We start from the raw sequence: 14652 nt of genomic DNA, 5'->3' as shown, positions 1-14652 counted from the left end.
AAAAAGATGTGTTGTGAAATACAATGTGATTTCTTCATTACTAGAGGCAGATCAAAGGACCCCTGATTCTAAGACGTGGTTATTTTGAGATCTCGATATCCATCTCCTATTCATACACAGCAACTGGTGGCAACTAAAAATAATTGGCTCTGCCAGTAGCTAAGAATCTGGTCACATTTGGCTCCTGGACAACGTGCACAAATGAGACTTAGGATCCTCCCTTAGTTTCTTCCCTCCAGCCCACTCATCATCCAGTTTGCTGCCATTTGAAAGCTATTGAAAAGCCATTAACAGGCAGGAACGGGAGAGCCGCACTGCAGCACACCTCCGTGCTGGCAGAATGTGGCTGCATGTGAGCACCAATTAGAATGGACTATTCCCGGGATTGTGGCGCTAGGAGCCCTGTCAATCAAGGACACTACAATAGCACGTGCAGCAGTGGTGGCTCCAGACCCACAGAGAGGCGTTATCTTAACTCTGGCTGCTGAATGAGAATGAGTTTGAAGCTTTTTGCATGATCATGGAACACAGCTCCTGTTCAATAATGCATCCTGAGGTAAACTGTTACCTGAGTCAGGGCTCTAAATAATGCATCTCCTGGGATCAACAGTTGTAGCAGAAGAGAATGCTGGAACCCATAGCAAGATTTTTCTCTGAGATGGAACGATGTCTCACTATCATTTTATCAAGTGCTGTAAGTAAGCTTGATATTTTGCTCATGTGGTTGTTTTCTTGAAATATTATTTTATGCAGGTGCTAAAATTAAGGCAGGTCTTCTAGTATGCCACATCTGGGTGAATGGCATTGAACAGTGACTTTGAAAGATGTTTTACATGCTAAATGCGTTTCCTCTTAATTTCAGGTTCTGAAATAATTCCAGTGTGAGCCAAATGCTGGCAGTATAAAAATCTTTAAAACTTTAGCTTTTTATAGAAAAAGATACATACATTCCTTTTTTTAAAAATAAGCAATCCATAAAAAGGAATTTTATAAGAATATTTCTGGGGATCAGCATATATTAATAAAGTGTTTGCAACAAAACTTAGTTTATTCATGTATGGCCAAGGACATTCAGTTATCATTTTACTCTCAAGTTTTACTGCTTAATGCCTAAATCCAGTGCTCAACGTGTAAGCTTGATTGTTAGGATTATCCTTGACTGTAAAGTTTTGTCCTTGCACCATTCACCTTGCAGTGCTCAGGGACTCGAATGACATCTGTACTGTACCAAATGCTCTACATGGATGCTAGGAGGGTGAAATATAGTTTGTTACTGGCTTTTCCGATGGGTCCATGAAGGGTTTTTTCAGTGCCTGAATTTTAACAGGATTTTCTGAGCTAGATAAAAGCAACATTTAAGCCTTCTCTGGGTGGTAATAATGAAGAGGGAGACGTATTATAGCAAGAATGGCTTGCTAGATATACATTTTTCTCCAGTAGCACTTCTGAAAACTTCTGTACATTTATGTCATCTTAAAGTTACACATGACATTTGTAGAAAATGGTTTCCTCTTAGGATGAGGGTTTTGTTGGCAAAGGACATTACAATGTTACATTTAAGTAACATCATTAAGGGAACACATGTTTTGAAAGGATCTTGAGTTTTACACTAAAGGATACTGAAAAATAATGATAACTGAGAAGGATAAAATACTTACCTTCCACTTGTCTTTTGTGGGGGATGTATATAGCTATTAAAACTCTGATTAATAAAAATAAAAATGGCTTACTCTTCAGCACAATCCAAAGAGACATGTTTTTGTCTTGCAGAACAATTTGAACTCAAAAAGAATTCACTGATCAGCTCATAAGTTTGAAAATTAGCTCTTTAATTAATAAAAATTGGTCCCATGCAGCATATTTAGGAATTATGAGGATAGTCTTTTGTTTTAACCCCTGAAACATTGGGGTTATTAACTTGCTGAAATATATATAAGACAGTGTTCCTGGCTGGTTTTGCATTGCCCCTCTTGTTTTACGGCACCAGCAGAATGTCATTATTTCTCCTCTCTGTGCCTCTGCAGAGGAAATCCCGAAACCTCTGCACCATTTCTACAGGTGCCTGGGCTCTCAGCAGACAGAACACATCTGGTGGGAGGCAGCCATGGAGCATGGGCAGAAGCACAAGGGGACACAGTGACATGAACTTGGGAGAGTCAGGGTACATTTGGTCATCAAATTTAACAGGGGGTTGCCCTTTTCTGCCTTATATTATTTTTGTTTCAGCTGAATTATTGGAATTCAGAAAATTAAAGGAAGTGATGATGTCTGGTCAATGGAAGCATTTGAGATAACTCTTACAATCCAGATGAAATCTAAAATGAGTGAATAATGAGATGTTCCAAATACGTGGGAAAAATGTTCCTCATGAATTTATCAAAATAACTACCAACTACTTGCTGAAGATCTATGTTCTAAGCTCTGTGTTTGGCAATATGTATAAAATAGGGGGAAAAAAAACGCCCCATGAATATTGTTGAATGCTAACTTCTCTGGCAGAATGGTACAGCATGCTAAAGAAGTTCAGAAATTATGTTTCATTGTGTGCCACTCATTAAGGGATATTTTATAGTCTTGAGCTGGATACTGAATGATGAATAGAATATAGAAGGAAAATTGAGGGCATTTATAGAATCAGAGGGATATATTGTTAAGGATCCTAATCCACAATTTAATCGTTATTCCTGATGCATAAGATGTTCCCATAATGCGTTTTCTTGCCCCTCATAGTGCACTGTTCCACTGGCAAGGCTAATGGCCCACATTCTTCGCATCCAGTCCTTACATGTGCTTTCTTTCTTCTGCATTATGACCTTGGCTTATCACTGCACCATTTCCACTTCCAAGCTGGGCAGCAATGCAGGAAGGAAGTAGTCAGATTCCAGAGCAGGAGCAAAAGGTGAAAATGTGCAACAATGGAAACCTAGTAAGGGAGCCTATGGCAGAAGGTTGGGAGACCAATAAAGAATGTTTGCAATAACTTTTAGTCATCTAGGGAAGTACTCATTATTTACTGTTAAAGTATGCATATGCTGAAAGATCTAAACTCAAATTCCAACATTAGTTAACTCTGGCTTATGAAATATATAATACATTATATCAATTATAATTAATTATATACAAATAGAAAATATACATATTCATATATTAATTAATTATGGGTCAATGTTTAATATAATTACTTATATAATAATTATAATCATGGAATTATCAGTTACTTTTATAAACTGTCCTATTTTTTCGAAATTGTCTACAGTGGGCAAGTTTTACTTTTACGCTCAGAAAAACAAAACTTTTTAAGAATGTGTAAAAGAGAATATTCAGAGAAAGAAATGGCTTAGATTTGTATCACACCCACATTTCTTTCTGACTCCTTGGAAACTGGCCTATTTCTGCATGTTTCATATATCTCGTATAGACATGTTAAAAACTGGAGTAGAACAATTTATCGCAGAAGCAAGATACAGCAGGAAAGTTCAGGAACACTGCTACAAAAAGTGCTGATGTTTCTTGTATCACTCTGGCCAAGAGGTATCTTCAGATGGATCTGTAGTGAGATTCTATCTCTGCATTGTGCCTGGGGAGAGTGACCTGTGGATTTGGCCAGGGCCTCAGCAGAGGTGCAAGCAGAAATGAGAAATGGAACTTGAGGGCTCACATAGTTTTAGTGCCATGTGGAAACTTGGAACTATATTTCTGCTTTACCTTTAACAAATGAGCAGAAACTTTACTCTTAACAAATGAGCAGAAACTTGAGGGCTTCCCTGTTAAATTCCTCTTATGTGTGTTGGGAATCTGTGTTGCCACAACTATGCCTGGCCTATATTTCTCCTTGTTTAATTTATCTCTAATTATTTGAGGTTGGGGCAATTTACAATAGGAAGAAGGTTAAAGTTATTTTAAATGAATATATTCTAGAACTGTTAATTCATTTACAGATAACTAAGGATGGATTATACCAGAAAGGCTGCTATTTTTCATATTAAACAAATTTTACAATACCAAGGTCACCTTATTTTTCCCCCTCATCACTCATGCTCATAAATGCTACTCCCACTAAAATGCCTTCATTGATCTTTCCCAGATTGTACATGCTGTTCATTTGTTTAAAAACTCCACTACAGCAAGTCTGCAAGCTCCATAAAACACCAACACATGGTCCCACGATTGTTTCACTCTGCCTTAGCCCCACTCTTTACCCAAACCAGATCCATGGTCAACCATTGAACCCATTCCACCCCCTTGTCCTCATCTCCCTCTGTTACACTCAAGAGACAGATGCCTAACTCAGTTTGAACCCAACTTTCCAAATTATCGGTCCTTATATTATACCAAAGCAGTGGGATAATCCCTGAAAGATTTCAGAACAAAAACTAATTTCACTTTGATTTCAGATAGGCATCATTATCCCTCACTCTTATCATGTTTGACTAGAAGGCGTGATTGTTCATGCCTAGAGATCCCTTAAATCTCTTACCCTGTGAAAATAGAATTTATCTGGTAGTAACTCCTGTATCTTCCCATCATTAAATCTACAAAGCTGCCTACATATGAGCTCCTGAGACCACTTCCATTGTATGACCATGAATTGTTCCTCTTTGTAGCCAAAGCCAATGTGTTCTAGGCTCTACCCCCTATTTCCTCATTCCTTCAGTTCTCAATTTTTATCCTGCACCACCAATCTCTCCTGCACCATTTCCATCAGCATCAGTACAAGGCTTAATATGCCCATCTTCACACAGTCTCTCTTGACCTCATATTTCTTTCTGGCCGCCACTACATTTCCTTGTGTTCATGATCTCAACTTGGAAAAATTGCCTGTATGTACACATGGTTTCTGACCCTCATTTCCTTTTTTATTCTTCAAAATGCTGCCCCATTCACCGTTGCACCGAATCCACTTAGTAAAAACCATCTTTATGTGGCAAAATCTTATGGACATGAGTCCTTCCTCATGTTAATTTCTCACTTGACTACCACCTTCTCTTTTAGGATTTTTCTCTTGTTTTGCTGGCAACTTTTTCTATGCCTCTTTGTCAGCTTTCTGTCCTTCTTAGAGCATGGCTCTGAAATTGCAAAATTCCTGGTTGACCTCATTCATTCCTGAGGCTTTAAATGTTATCTGTATTTTCCCTAATATGTACCTTTATCTCTGATATCTCCCTCCCTTCTGTAACAACATGGACAGCTTTTCTGACCAATAAAGATATATCAAATTATTATTGTTTTGATAGTTAGGCAATATTTCAGAGCTTTATTAAGCAATTTATAAACTCATCCCTTTTTGATAGGCATTAAAACATATTTGTTTTAATATTTAATAATATTTGGCTTATATTACTAGAGTATTGATTCACAAAAGCAGTATTGCTGAATCAGATGGCATGTGTAGTTTTGACTATGTAGTAACTGCCAAATTTTTTCCAAGAAGCTATAGCACTTGAGATTCCCACCACCAGCAGAGAATGCTCATCCATCCTTGTATCTGCCAGCCTGGGATGCTATCTCCAAATGTTGTCAACTTCATGGTTGAAATATAGTTCCTCACAAGGCTCTAATTTTATTTTACTAACTAGAGGCCCAATGCACAAAATTTGTGCAAGAGTAGGCCTTCCTTCCCCCGGATGCCGGCACCGGCTTCCCTCTGGCACCCAGGACCCGGGACACGGCCTTCACTCCGGCCCTGGCTTCATCAGGAAGGACGTCCAGCATGACATCATCACCCAGGACCCGGGACACGGCCTTCACTCCGGCCCTGCCTTCATCAGGAAGGACGTCCAGCATGACATCCAGAAGGACGTCTGGTCTAATTAGCATATTACATTTTTATTATTATAGACACTTAAGGGTTTCCCTCATTTTTGTTATTCCTATTTCTTTATGTCTGTCCTCATTTTTATAATGAATTGTTTATCCTTTTAAAAAACAATTTTACATTAATATTTTTCTGGATATGTGCTGAAGATCGCATTTATGTTTTTTGTTTTGTCTTCATTTGGGGTACTTTTGGCACCCACTTTTCTCACATAGAAATGATGTCTCTTTTTCCTTTATGGATTTTAGTTTTGTTATTGCTTTGGGTTGGCTATTATTCCTAAATGATTAGTCTTCAACATCTTATTCTAAACTTTTATTTTTATATTTACAATTCTAATCCTTGAAAATTAAGGTGCAATATGAGATGAGGGCACTTTTTCCCTCTTTTTTATTGCTATATGAACCAATCATATCTACCCCACATTTTTTCACATTTTAAATTCCAAAATGTACTTGCATCTATTTCTAGTTTCTGTTAATTACACTGATCTGCTTGTATAGTTTATAGCCATACTGTTTTGGTGACTATGGCTGTATAGTAACTTTAATCCCTTCTGATTATTATTTTTCCTAGATATTCTAAAATATTTATGTTTCTATTGTAAACTAAAATTAAATAATCTTAAGTGAAAGAAAATTCTTATTAGCACTTAAACATTTATCCAGCAATTTAAATTTAGTACCATATTAGAATAAGATCTGTAGATCAAGAGTATCTATAATTCTACTAAATAAATTAGTTTTAATACGTAGTACAACTGCTCCAAACTGATACTTATCTTTATAACAGTATTGATAATTATATGAATATTTTATAAGAAATACAAGAATATTTTAATATTTTATTAAAGCTATTTTATTGAATATTAGTAGAAGAAAATAAGTAAAGCTCACATACTAGTGATAAATCTTGGACTCTTATGCCTAATACAATTAAGAAAAAGATACAAATCATTAATGTGCTAATGAGGTATATAGGCCACTCTCTATCTATTACATCTATGCCTATTCTTCCTCCCTTAACAGTTGTGAAGAAACAGAATTAAAGGATATGTATGAAATGATAAAATTCTTGTAGTATATGTATATGATTCAACACTTGACTGTGTTATTAATATAGTTCACTTTTTTAACCAACTCATGAATGTCATGGCTACTTTTGTCCTGATGATCCATCCAATGATAGATCTTTGTGTATTGCTACAGTGTTGACATTGCATTATTAAAGGCTTGTCATTATATCTGGAGGGATCCAAACTTGTGCTCTTACCCAACATCTGTTATTCTAATGTGATACCTTCTCTTTCTATAGGTTGTTTGGTGAATAAAAGGCGGCTCTTTATGCTTTCAATGGTTGGCCTACACTTAGTGTCACTTTAGGGACATAACCATGCCATGGTAACTTAGATCAGCTAGATAGATTAAATTTATTTCATTTTCCTTTTGTGTCATTAATTCATATCTTTATTAATCTAAGAAATATTATTGAGCTCCTATTCTTTTCTAAGCACTGGTCTAAGGGGTAAGGATAAGAGGATAATCAAACCAGCTAACACCCCTCCCATTTTTTATTTATTTTTTAAATATGTTTTTATTGATTTTCAGAGATAGGAAGGGAGAAGGAGAGAGAAATAGAAACATCAATGATGACAATCATCAATCAACTGTGTCATGCACGTCTCTTACTGGGGATCGAGCCTGCAACCCATGCAGGTGCCCTGACTGGGAATCAAACCATGTCATTTGATGCTCAACCACTGAGCCACACCAGCTGGGCACCCCTCCTATTTAAAAAAAAATATTTTTTTATTAATTTTAGAGAGAGGGGAAGGAAGAGGAATAAAGATATAGAAACTTCAATGAGAGAGAAACAATGATCAGCTGCCTCCTGCACACACCCTACTGGGATTAAGCCCACAACCCAGGCATGTGCCCTGAGGAGGAATTAAACCAGTGACCTTTTGGTCCATGGGAAGATGCTCAACCAACTGAGCCACATGGGCCAGGCCCCCTTCCATCTTGAAGTTCCCATGCTAGTATGGAGACAGCGTAAGCAAGTAAACAAGCAGATGTATATAAAAATTTTCGATAGTAGCAACTGATGTGAAGAAAATAAAGGAGTTTATAGATCTAATGAGTGATCTGAGAACAAAACTTGGTAAGAAACAATTTTAAATAGGTTGTTAAGGGATAACCTCTCTTGAGAAGTGACCTCTGAGTAATTGAAGTGAGGGAGCCAAGCAGAGGGAACAGCAAGTCCAAAGGCCCTGGGGCAGGGATGAGTATGTTTCATATTGTCAATTTAAAGAACCTAGGTTCTTAGAAATTCACTTTTTAAATGACATTTCTTTCCAAATTCATAGTAAAACTACTTTTTATTTCAATGTTCTTCTCTACTCCAACATATATTCTATAGCTCCATTTACTTTTACTTCTAAACTTATTACAAATGTTATTTATATATGCCCTTCAAATGCCAATTACTATCCAATGACTACATTTTAGCTCCTGCTCTATTATTGTATTGACATGTCAAACTGTCTTTATTCATGCCACAATATCTCAAAATACACAGGTTGGCAAAGTTGGTTTACGGTTACAAGTGCATGAAACAGTTTTTTTGTATTATTATTTACTAATGATTGTATTGTTTTCCATATGGACAATTGTAGAGATACTTTTGCCCCGCCCCTATATTTGCATAGTTTAAGGTAGTGACTCTCTAATCTGTTAAGTCAACCCCCCTCCTCCACCCCCACTTAATTTTCCTGAAAAAATGTTCTTGTGATTGACTCTTTGACTTATTCTGCCCTTCCAGGTTCATGGCTTAGTCTTTTTTACAACCATTGTTTTCAGATATTTGAATCATTCCCTCATGCCAAACATTGTGCTATGCACTCAATTTATATGGACAAATAGATTTCTTTTCTGCAAGAAATTCACAATCTAGAGGGGAGATTGGAATGTGAATAAACACTTTAGATGCATTTCTGTAAGTCACTTTTCTGAGAGAAGGCAGAAGAAAGGCACCCAGTGCAACAGTGGGAAAGGTATACAAGGAGCTGGGCCAAATTTTTCAGAGTGAGTGAGAAGCCATTTAAGGATGAGAAGCTATTTACTCATGATCAACATAGATGAGGAACCTGGGAGAAGAGATGTGCATAAAACCTTGTTGTGTGTGTATGGTGCATTCAAAGAACAAACAAAAGGTGCTCCATGTGGTGGGAGAAGAACAATGTGCAATATTTGGACAAGTATGATTTTTTAAATGTTATTTATCATGTGAGGGAGCTACCTCAATGATTTTAAAGAATGAGGAAAATGACCTGATTTCTGTTTTAGAACTGTCATTCTGGTGGCATTGCAAAAGATGGATGACAGGAGAGATGGTAAAGGGTATAGTCAAGGCAGTAGGCCAGGTGACAGCTCAAATCAGGGTGGTAGCAATGATCTGATTTGAGAGACATTTTTAAAGATAGAATTAACAGAACTTATTGTCTGATCAGTGAAAAAGTTGTGCTTTGCTTTGCCTTTTTTTTAAATGTATGTCCTTTGGTGGCATTGCAAAAGATGGATGACAGGAGAGATGGTAAAGGGTATAGTCAAGGCAGTAGGCCAGGTGACAGCTCAAATCAGGGTGGTAGCAATGATCTGATTTGAGAGACATTTTTAAAGATAGAATTAACAGAACTTATTGTCTGATCAGTGAAAAAGTTGTGCTTTGCTTTGCCTTTTTTTTAAATGTATGTTCTGTTTAGGTTAATTATTTCATTGTCAACATCATTGTTCATAGATTCCAGGAAAATCTCTAGGTGCATACTGTCAAGCCCAAGCAGACCACTATATCCCATCAGCCCTGCAGATGTGGACTGTCCAAACTAAGCCTATGCTCCTTCTTCCTCAACATGAATCCAGATTCTGAAGGATGTATAGGCCATGTCACCATGTGTAGACTTTTCCTGAGAGTAATTGGAATCCATTAAAATCTTTCAACTGTAAGAAGGGACAGCAAAGCCCTGGCTGGGTAGCTCAATTGATTAGAGTGTCCTCCCAGATAAGCCAAGGTTGTGGGTTCAATCCCCAGTCAGGGCATATAGAAGAAGCAACCACTGGATGCACAAATAAGTGGAACAACAAACAACAAATCGATGTTTTTCTCTCCCTCTCTAAAAAAATTAAAAACCACTAAAATAAAGAATAGACAGTAAAGAGTTGCATTAATTAGTCAGATCAAGTATGGAGAACAAGTGGAGGGGAGTAGCAGTGGAGTGCAGGAGGCCAGCTGGGTGTCTCATGTGACAGTCCACTCCTGGGTGGAGGGGAGAGCATACTGGTGAGTTACTTGAGAGTAGATAAAAATGGAACAATATGAAAGAGATGTGAGTACCAGGAACCTTAGGCTTTAGGCCAAATTTAGGAGTTGTGAAGGATGAAAGAAAGGGATTATTGATTAAGACTGGCTGGCAGTTAGATTTTTGCTTGAGCAACTATGTGTATGGCATAACCATTAAGCTTCAGATGTGACCCAGGGGAGGAAGGGTAGGCTTGGCTATACTGAGTTCCATGATGTCCAAGGAGAGCTGCCCAGTAGGTAGTTGTATAAACAGGCCTGAAGCTCAGGTGAGAGATGTTTATTTAACATAGAAATGGGAACAGTGGCACATTGGTTTTGTTTAAGCCATGGTACAGGAAGAAGTAGCCGGCAAAAAATAGATAACTCAGATCAAAAACTTATGAAAAATAGAGGAAGAGGAATTCACAAAGGAATTCAGGGGTATTTAGTTAAGAACACTAGCATCACGTGTCAAGAGGCAGGGTCTGCTAAACAGCTGGCATGATGTGACAAGATTAGGGTACATGTTCAAGACGATTCACTGGGACAACGGACAAGCAATCCTTTATTGGTGTGGACACCAAGCTGAGGCAATGGATAGGTGGGAGTGGAATTCAAACTGTAGGGACTGGAGCCCATCATGGTGAGTATAGAGTACTCACAAGCTTTGGCTTCTAAAAGGTAAAGGAAGGCAGTTATGCTCACCCCAATACATTCAATAAAAAATGTGACTGTGGCAGCAAATAAAGGTAGTGATGAATAAGCTGAAGGAAAAATAAAAGGAAAAAGAGATAAAGATCAATTGTTGGGCAGAGATGTGTTCCTGAAAAAAATTTTAAGAGTATAAAGACTTGCATAGTTTTTAATTTACTGTAGCTACTTCCTCATCTTTGAAAACTCAATCCTATTTATTCCTTCACACTCACCATCATTAAAAGCTATGTATTGGAACTGTTTTCTTTTAATCTTTGACATTTCCAATTTTTTGAGAAATTAAAATGACAATAACAATACTAATGTTGACAGTGCAGTTTTAGAAAGCCTTAACATAAAAGAAACATTGGTTTTTAACAATTTTCATAAGTAAATTCATGCTAGAATAGTACCTATAAAATCGTGTTTTAAGAATGATTGTTATATGAAAATCACCCTTTTGTACCAGGCTTTGAAAACTTCTGTTCCAAACCACAGTTGAATTATGTGTTCCTTTCTCAGGAGAATGCATCATAGAGCTGCAAAGTCCATTAAAATGACTCGTAAACTGTTGGTTTTTAAATTGAGTTATAGCTTCAGAAAACTATATGGAAGTCACTGTGGGCAGTTCACTAAATATATCATCTCCACAGATAGTTGTGGTCAAAAAACTAATTGGAAATTCCTCTATACTGTAAAGCAAGATGATGGTACGCAAAGTGAAAATTATGACACTGAATGAATTATTGGTACATTCTAAGTACTGCCCCCAGTTTTGTTTAGTTCAGCTTGGCTCATAGGAAGTGGTTGAAGTGGTTGAGGGAAGGATAACTAAAGGCAGAACTTTATGGTCTTCTGAATATGAAAAGGTGAAAGAGTCTTGAATTATTTATTATCTACAAATGAGGAGTGGCAGGAGACACATTCAAATTAATGAATGGTTTTGTGGAAATCAATGGACTGTTTTTTCTTCATTCTGGCTGTTAGTAGAAAAGGACAAAGTTACTCCTCCAAGAGGGATGACTATAAATAGGAGATTAATGAAGGATATGCCTCCTGGTGCCTCATATTTTAAGTACATAAAAGTCAATTCTGTGGAGTATTACTGAGAGGAGAAAACCATTCAAAGGTTGAATTGTTTCCTAAATTTCTAGTTCATTATTCTGTACTGTGCACAACTTCCCCTTTTAAGATAGCTTTGGTTCACACCCTTTCCTCAGGGCACTCATGAACAGATCAGTGCAGGGCCACAGGTTGCTTCACCTTTCTATTCTCATGAGATCCTAGACAAGACTTAATCTTTCTCTTTCATCTCACCACTGATCCATAAAGGACATCACCTCTGACATACCAGCAAAATCAGTTTAAGATATGCCAGCAAAGCCCTGCGTGCTATGCTCTGCCTGTGTGAACTGATTACAAATTTAGCCAGTGAGGGTGATGGAAGCAGGACACATCCTCCCCAATAATTTGGGGAGCCTCAACTGTTACTTGTGAACCCTTCAGGCTAATCCTATGGTGTCTCAGCTACTTTCTAGTTTTTTGTGTTTTGTTTTGTTTTTCATTTTTGGTGTATCACTTAACTTCTCTAGGACTTGGTACTTTTCCTCATTTGAAAAATGTAGCTGATAATATCCCTTCATTGGTGTCTGTGAAAGTCAATCAGTCTATTAATAATTCTCCCCCCCCTTTATCCATAATACATTCATCCATCTCTGTAGTCAAAACTTACTGAGCCACTGATGGATACAGAGTGGGTGCAGGTGCTGTCCTTGCCTTTGAAAATGGCATATTTGTTGCCAGAATCCTGAAATCTAAAGTCCAGTGACAATATGTGAAAACTCTTAGAAATCTGTGACATGCAATGCAGATGGAGAATTTGGGGCAGGAATGGAGTTACTATGCTCTTTCTCACTTTTTTTTTTTTTTTAATCCTCACCCACAGACATGCTTAGAAGGAGGAAGGAGGAGAGAGAAACCTCTGTATGAGAGAGAAATATCAATTGGTTGCCTTCTCCCTGTTCCCCAACTGGGGATTAAACCCACAATCTGGCATGTGCCCTGACTGGGAATTGAACCGGCAACCTTTCATTGCACAGGGATGACACCCAACCAACTGAGCAACTCTGGCCAGGCCCCTCTTCCTCACTTTAACCAGATACCTGGTAGTACTGAGTATTCTTTCTCTAACTTCTCTGATTTACAACAAATGACAAGGGCTGGAATTTTTTTTACAAGACTCTTTATTTCATATTTTTAAAAGTGATTAATTTAATTTAATTTAAAAATCATACCAAAAAGTATTTTTCTCTTATTAAAAATGTTCATTGTAGCAGCATATAATTAAATATGCCTCAGTATTTTGAAACATCTATTTTAATGCTTTCTTAAAAAATTTGAAAAATTGGTTCTAGTGTTAAGTATCATTTTGTTTGTTTTGTTAAGTCAAGTTTATTGAGGTATAATTTACTTCCAGAATTTTATTTTTAGGTGTATAGTTTGATACATTTTGACAAATGCAGCCTATGATGTAAATGCTCCACTATCCAGATTTGGGACATTTCCTCACACCAAAAAGTTTCCTCGTTCCCATTCACTATTCCCTTCCCCAGCTACCAGTCCTGGGCATGACAGATCTCATTTCTGTCCCTGTAGCTTTGCTTTTTCCAGAATGTCATATCAATGGAACCATATAGTATGTGACCTTTGAGACTGGCTTCTTTACTCAGCCTAATGCTCTTAAGATCCATCCAAGTTGTTATGAATAACAATTATTTCTTCCTTTTAATTACTGAGTAGTATTCCATGGGATGGATGTACCATGGTTTATCTATTCACCTATTGGGTGACATTTTTTGTTTCCACTTTCTGTCTATTAGAAACAAATCTGCTATGAACAATTCTCTACTGATTTTTGTGTGGACATACACTTTCATTTCTCTGAGATAAATACCAGGGATGCAATTTCTCAGTGTATAGTGTGTGCTTAGTAATTTGAAGAAACTGGCTTCTGTCTTTAGTGTAATCCATCTGAGATTTATTCATGTTGATACATGCATCTGATTTGTTGATCTCTTTTGCTGTTGAGTAATATCCTGTTGTATGGACATACAACAGTGTGTTTATCCATTTTCTAGTTTGTGGGTATTTTGGTTGTCTCCAATCTTTTATGATTATGAGTAAAATCACTATAAAATATTCATAGGAAGTTTTTTTTTGTTTTGTTTTGTGTGTTTTTTTTCATCTTAACTCATTGACCTGCATGGAGAATTTGACTAGTAAGCAAAATAAATAGAAATATGGTTATCAAACCACTGTGCTTTAGTTATTAAGCCACAGGATTGGGAAACAGTCAAGAGATGGTTTGATTTTTAAAAATCTCAATTAGACAGTTTTAGTCAGAGGATTATTGCTGTATTCCCACTTTCTCTGAGATTTGTATATCCCAGGTCCATTAACCAGGGTCCAGCCTTGATTTTTGTGTCCTCAACTTTAGCTTGAGAGCAGATCCTGAGCTCATTCTGATAACAGAACAGGCTTCTGGTCCCCATGTCTGTGTGGTTCAGCAGTGATAGCTCAGGACTGCTTCCCCAGTGCACATATCTGTCTCCTGTTTCTCATCTCCAGGGTTCTTGTGCTTTTTCTGCTCATTCTTTTTCAAATATCTGGTCTCAAAGGATTGGAGCATTTATTATATCCATCCATACATACCAGTATATACATACAGCCTCCTTCCTTCTTCCTTCCTTTCCTTCCTTCCTTCCTTCCTTCCTTCCTTCCTTCCTTCCTTCCTTCCTTCCTTCCTTTCT

The 14652-nt window shown here is 37.3% G+C and overlaps 1 protein-coding gene across 1 annotated transcript in view; it reads left to right on the top strand.

Moving 5' to 3' along the window:
• Window positions 1-526: 526 nt before the first annotated feature.
• The window catches only part of MYO16 (myosin XVI), a 449416-nt gene continuing 435290 nt past the window's right edge, over window positions 527-14652 (top strand). The window contains exon 1 of the mRNA XM_005884469.2: window positions 527-694. Coding sequence (XP_005884531.1) covers window positions 667-694 — 28 coding nt within the window. The 5' untranslated portion in view covers window positions 527-666. The remainder of the gene's footprint in view (window positions 695-14652) is intronic.

The sequence above is a fragment of the Myotis brandtii genome, unplaced genomic scaffold (assembly GCF_000412655.1).
Source record: "Myotis brandtii unplaced genomic scaffold, ASM41265v1 scaffold83, whole genome shotgun sequence".
NCBI classification, from domain to species: Eukaryota; Metazoa; Chordata; class Mammalia; order Chiroptera; family Vespertilionidae; genus Myotis; species Myotis brandtii.
The sequence above is the reverse complement of the archived record's forward strand: the minus strand, read 5'-3'. Positions and strand labels throughout refer to the sequence as shown.